The 5,000-nt window shown below is 49.6% G+C and overlaps 1 protein-coding gene across 4 annotated transcripts in view; it reads left to right on the top strand.

The window, feature by feature from the left end:
• The window catches only part of pcbp4 (poly(rC) binding protein 4), an 85,972-nt gene that overhangs the window by 61,076 nt on the left and 19,896 nt on the right, over positions 1-5,000 (top strand). For all 4 annotated transcript variants that reach the window (XM_061220438.1, XM_061220439.1, XM_061220436.1 and 1 more), the window contains one exon: positions 3,530-3,661. In XM_061220438.1, coding sequence (XP_061076422.1) covers positions 3,530-3,661 — 132 coding nt within the window. The remainder of the gene's footprint in view (positions 1-3,529; positions 3,662-5,000) is intronic.

Below are 5,000 nucleotides of genomic sequence, written 5' to 3'. Positions count from 1 at the left end.
GTGCCAGCAATCAGCGTCGCCATTTCATTAGAGGCCTTTAGCTCACGGCAGAGTCGGTGCGTAAGCAGGTTACGTTGCTGTTGCCTGTGCTCCTGGCAGCCCGAACACCCACAATGGTATTCATTAAACATCTGTTGGATTCTCTGGCCTCCGCCGCCCCCCAAAACCCCAAACCCCAAACCCCAAACCCACCCCTCCCCTCCCCTCTGTCCCTACAACTCCCCGCTCTTTATTTCACCCATGGAGTCAGTTGTCATGGTAACCCTGGGGGGGCACCCTGCCGCTGGCACCCAGCAGGGGGTTCGTATCTAACCGCTCAGATTAATAAGGAGGTCTCGTCAGGTCTCCCCCAGCTGTAGTTAAACAAGTCCCCATCATTTCAGGATCGGTCGCTGGTCGTGAGAAGACACACACACACACACACACACACACACACACTCTACAGTACACATAAATCCCGGCTTTAGCTCGAGCCTGGTTTGGTTATTATGCACGCTGTAAATAAGAGAAGGGGGGGGTGGCGGTGAAATCCTAAGCCAATCACGGTTAACTCCCACCCATGTCACTTCAATTTATATGCAGAATTACGTCTGTGCCGCCACCCGATTCGTCTTTTAAAAACGCTGGAAACATAAACGTTCGGGGCGGCCCTCACAGGTCACCAGCCGGGCCGTCGTTCCTTTCCAGTCGCGAGTCGATCGCTATCGACGTTTTATCATCCTGTGCGGAGGAGAATCGGAGAGGGAGACGGGAGAAGGGAGACGTCTCCGGGCTGGGAGACCCTGGGAAGCATTTCCGCAGACCCGCTCCGAGAATTACGCAGAGGATGGGCTGGGGGGGATTACTGAGCTCACAGCTATTAAGACGTAACGCATATTTTTAAATTAAATCTGGGCGCTGACGTCGGGAGCGCTCTGATCCTGACGAGGGAGCGCCGCTCTGCCCCGGATCGGGAGCGGAGAGTCATAATGCGCAAATCCAGCTCAGGGTGAAGGAGACAGGCCCACAGGGAAAAAAAAGAAGCGATATTCTTATTCAGGCGGATGCCCATCTCCACTTCGTTTCGTTTCCGAGCAAACAAACCACGTTGGAAAGAATGGGAGCGTTTCAGCCCAGAGCTTCTTTTGTGGGAAGGTGGAGAATATCACTGAAGGCTTAGCGAGGGTGAATTGATTTTAATGGGGGAGGGGGGAAGTGATTTTGAAATGATTTTATTGGGGGAGGGGGTGAAATGATTTTCTCGGGGCAGAGGGGATGATTTTATGGGGGGGGGGGTGCCGTGTGCATGTCGGGGTCACGTGCAGTGATCCAGGCCCCCGTATGGCGATAGCTGTGGACGGGCAGCCAGGCGGAGCGCGTTATTTACATTTCAAACGCCGGCCCGATTCCGGCTCGCACTAATTGATTGCACCTCTCACCGACCACGATTAAAGGCAGTATTTATTACCGGGCTTAATTAAAGAAAAAGGCTGTCTGAAATGGCGCCCGCACTCCGCTAATTGGCACGACTGCCCTGTTTCCTTCAGGCTCCAGCTTTTTTGCGAGAAGTTCCTTTTTTTTTAAATCAAAGCTCGCTGGGACGGGTCCAGCGGAGGGAGAGGTTTGGAGCGTCCCGTTACTTTTGACCCCTCTCCTCCTTTCCTCCTTTCCTCCTCTCCTCCACTCCTCCACTGCCACTCGTCTCCTACCCAGACGTACGTGAAGGGAAGTAGGGGGTGGAGATAAGCGGAGGGAAGGAGGGAACGAGGAGGCTTGATGGAAACCGGGACAGCTTATCTGCTTCGCCGTCCTCAGAGTCGACGCCGACTATCGATGTCCTCGCCCTGTCTTAACTATTATTTCCTGCAGAGCCTACACAACATTCCCACAGTCAGGCGCAGATCTCAAGCGTGGTCAGCCCATTTTAAGTATATAATAAGCAAAATAGCTTGTAGCTTTCAAGGGCAAATAGTTGCATGTACAGTAGCCTGCACAAACATGAACCTGACATTGCAGTTTGCATTGACATGTAATCAGCAACATCTCGGTAGTATACAGATATAAAAATGACTGTATTTCCTGGATATTTATTTACTGCATTCCAGAATCCTGATTTGTCCGATGTCTGAACATTTATTAATTCATTCATTAATTCATTATCCTAACCCGCTTATCCTGAACAGGGTCGCAGGGGGGCTGGAGCCTATCCCAGCATACATTGGGCGAAAGGCAGGAATACACCCTGGACAGGTCGCCAGTCCATCACAGGGCACACACACCATTCACTCACGCACTCATACCTACGGGCAATTTAGACTCTCCAATCAGCCTAACCTGCATGTCTTTGGACTGTGGGAGGAAACCGGAGTACCCGGAGGAAACCCACGCAGACACGGGGAGAACATGCAAACTCCACACAGAGAGGCCCCGGCCGACGGGGATTCGAACCCAGGACCTCCTTGCTGTGAGGCGGCAGTGCTACCCACTGCACCATCCGTGCTGCCATGTCTGAACATACAGAACACTAATTCGCCTCGTATACTGTTGCTGTACTGTGACAGTCTATTGCCTCTCACATTCAGATTTCCATAGATTAGTGAAATTTGTCCCTTCATGTTAGACCGAGTTATTGCTTCCCAATATTCAGGGCTGACATTGAGAAAACAATTATTTCCCACTGTAACATCTGAAATCAAATTTCTTGGTAATAAATGAATTCATGCATACTATTCACATTCTGAAGTAATGTTAGTTGCCATGCTGCCTGTATTTATATTTAAAGTCTTGTTCAGTTAATCAACATTCATGCACAAGCAGATAAATAAACCTGTTCCTCGGTCTTAGATTGCCAAATTTGTTAGGATATGAGCCCCAGAAATCACTTATCCATTGTAGCCAATCTAGCTTTGGGTAGGATGCTACCTATGTGTGATAATAACACACTGAACCACACACACATTTGGCTGAATATATTGCACAGATGCAGAAATTTAAGCTGGACACTGCCTCCCTGGCTAATGTCTGAGTAATGTCAGATCTTGCGGGTCTTTCAATCTCTGTGGACATCAGCGCGATGATGTCACCCAGAAATGTATCTTTTACCGACCGGGAAGGGACTAGGAGCCATTTTGTTTGTCTCCTCCAATACAGGAGGTAGGGAGGACATAGGGATCAGCTTCCAGGACACAGGGGAGATGAGGTGATAGCGGAGGATTGGAGGACACCTTATTTATTCAGGTTTTGGGAACCGAGTGGGGCGGGAATCAGACTCCTACTCATACTGGCGCCGGACTGGGGAGAAGAGAGCGTTTTGAAGCATGTTTGCATCACGATCAGTGTGCTGGCAGCCTGAAACTGGTCTTCCAGGAACATTGACTGACCTGGGGGGGGGGAAATCACTGATTACACAGTGTAGCCAGTGAAACCAGAAGATCCAACAGTCCAGAATATTCAAGCTATATCCTAAAAGTAAGCGTAAGTGTTGCGTTGTGCCTGAAGTCCTCCCTAACGCGTTTCTGCCCCTTCCTTCCCCTTGCTCTGCCTCCCTCAGGACCTCTCGACCCTGGTAGCCAACGGGACAGTCACCAGCAAGCCCCCAGTCACCCTACGGCTGGTCATTCCTGCCAGCCAGTGTGGGTCCCTCATCGGGAAAGGGGGCTCCAAGATCAAGGAGATCCGGGAGGTGAGGTGGTGGGGACTGACCACCCCGTGCACTGAAAAACTATTTTACATTACATTACATTACGTTACATTAATGGCATTTTGGCAGACGCTCTTATCCAGAGCGACGTACAGTTGATTAGACTACGCAGGAGACAATCCTCCCCTGGAGCAATGCAGGGTTATGGGCCTTGCTCAAGGGCCCAACGGCTGTGCGGATCTTATTGTGGCTACACCGGGGGATTAGAACCACCGACCTTGTGTCTCCCAGTCATTTACCTTAACCACTACACTACAGGCCGCATTACGTGTCTCAATATTTAACCCTGGGGGCCTTTTGAAGACATCTGCACTACAAGGACAGGGAGGGAGACACATACAGTAGCACAGGGTGAGAATGATTTGGACAAACACAGTGTAGCACAGGGTGAGAATGATCTGGACAAACACAGAGTAGCACAGGGTCACAATGATTTGGACAAACACAGAGTAGCACAGGGTGAGAATGATTTGGACAAACACAGAGTAGCACAAGGTGAGAATGATTTGGACAAACACAGAGTAGCACAGGGTCAGAATGATTTGGACAAACACAGAGTAGCACAGGGTGAGAATGATCTGGACAAACACAGAGTAGCACAGGGTCACAATGGTCTATATTTCAGACACAAAGTAGTCTGGTCATTCTCCGTTGACCTCTTTCATCAACCACGGTGTTTCCATCCACAGAACTGCCACTCACTGGATGTTTTTTGTTTTTCGCACCATTCTGAGAAAACTCTAGAGACTGTTGTGTGTGAAAATCCCAGGAGCTCTGCAGTTACAGAAATACTCAAACCAGTCCGTCTGGCACCAACAATCACGCCACGGTTTAAATCACTTAGATCACATTTTTTTGGCTGATTAGATACTCGCATGAATAAGTAGATGGGTAGGTGTTCTTAATAAAGTGTTCAGTGAGTGTATGTTAAATTACCTAATGCTCTAGCCAAGGTCCATTTCTGATGGCTTGTAGGCCTTTTGCTGACCCCTTATCCATCTGATCTTATCTCTCCCTGGTGTGCAACTTGCACCTCACTTTCTTAATAAATACAGTGCAGTTCTACAGGTAGATATTTATTAGAGTAATTAAAGTGCCCACGCTCAACGGTGCACTAGTGGTGCCTCAGCGGATTCAAACCTGCAGCCTCTCTGAGATATAAAGCCCACCTCCTGGGCCGTAGTACTGTACTGCCCACTCTAATGCGTGCATCTTAATGGGGCGACATTGGCTCAGGCGGTAAGAGCAGACAGAGTGTTGGTTCCCGCCCTGGGCGTGTCGAAGTGTCCCTGAGCAAGACACCTAACTCCCAATTGCTCCT

The sequence above is a fragment of the Conger conger genome, chromosome 14 (genome assembly GCF_963514075.1).
Source record: "Conger conger chromosome 14, fConCon1.1, whole genome shotgun sequence".
In the NCBI taxonomy this organism is placed as follows: Eukaryota; Metazoa; Chordata; class Actinopteri; order Anguilliformes; family Congridae; genus Conger; species Conger conger.
The sequence above is the reverse complement of the archived record's forward strand: the minus strand, read 5'-3'. Positions and strand labels throughout refer to the sequence as shown.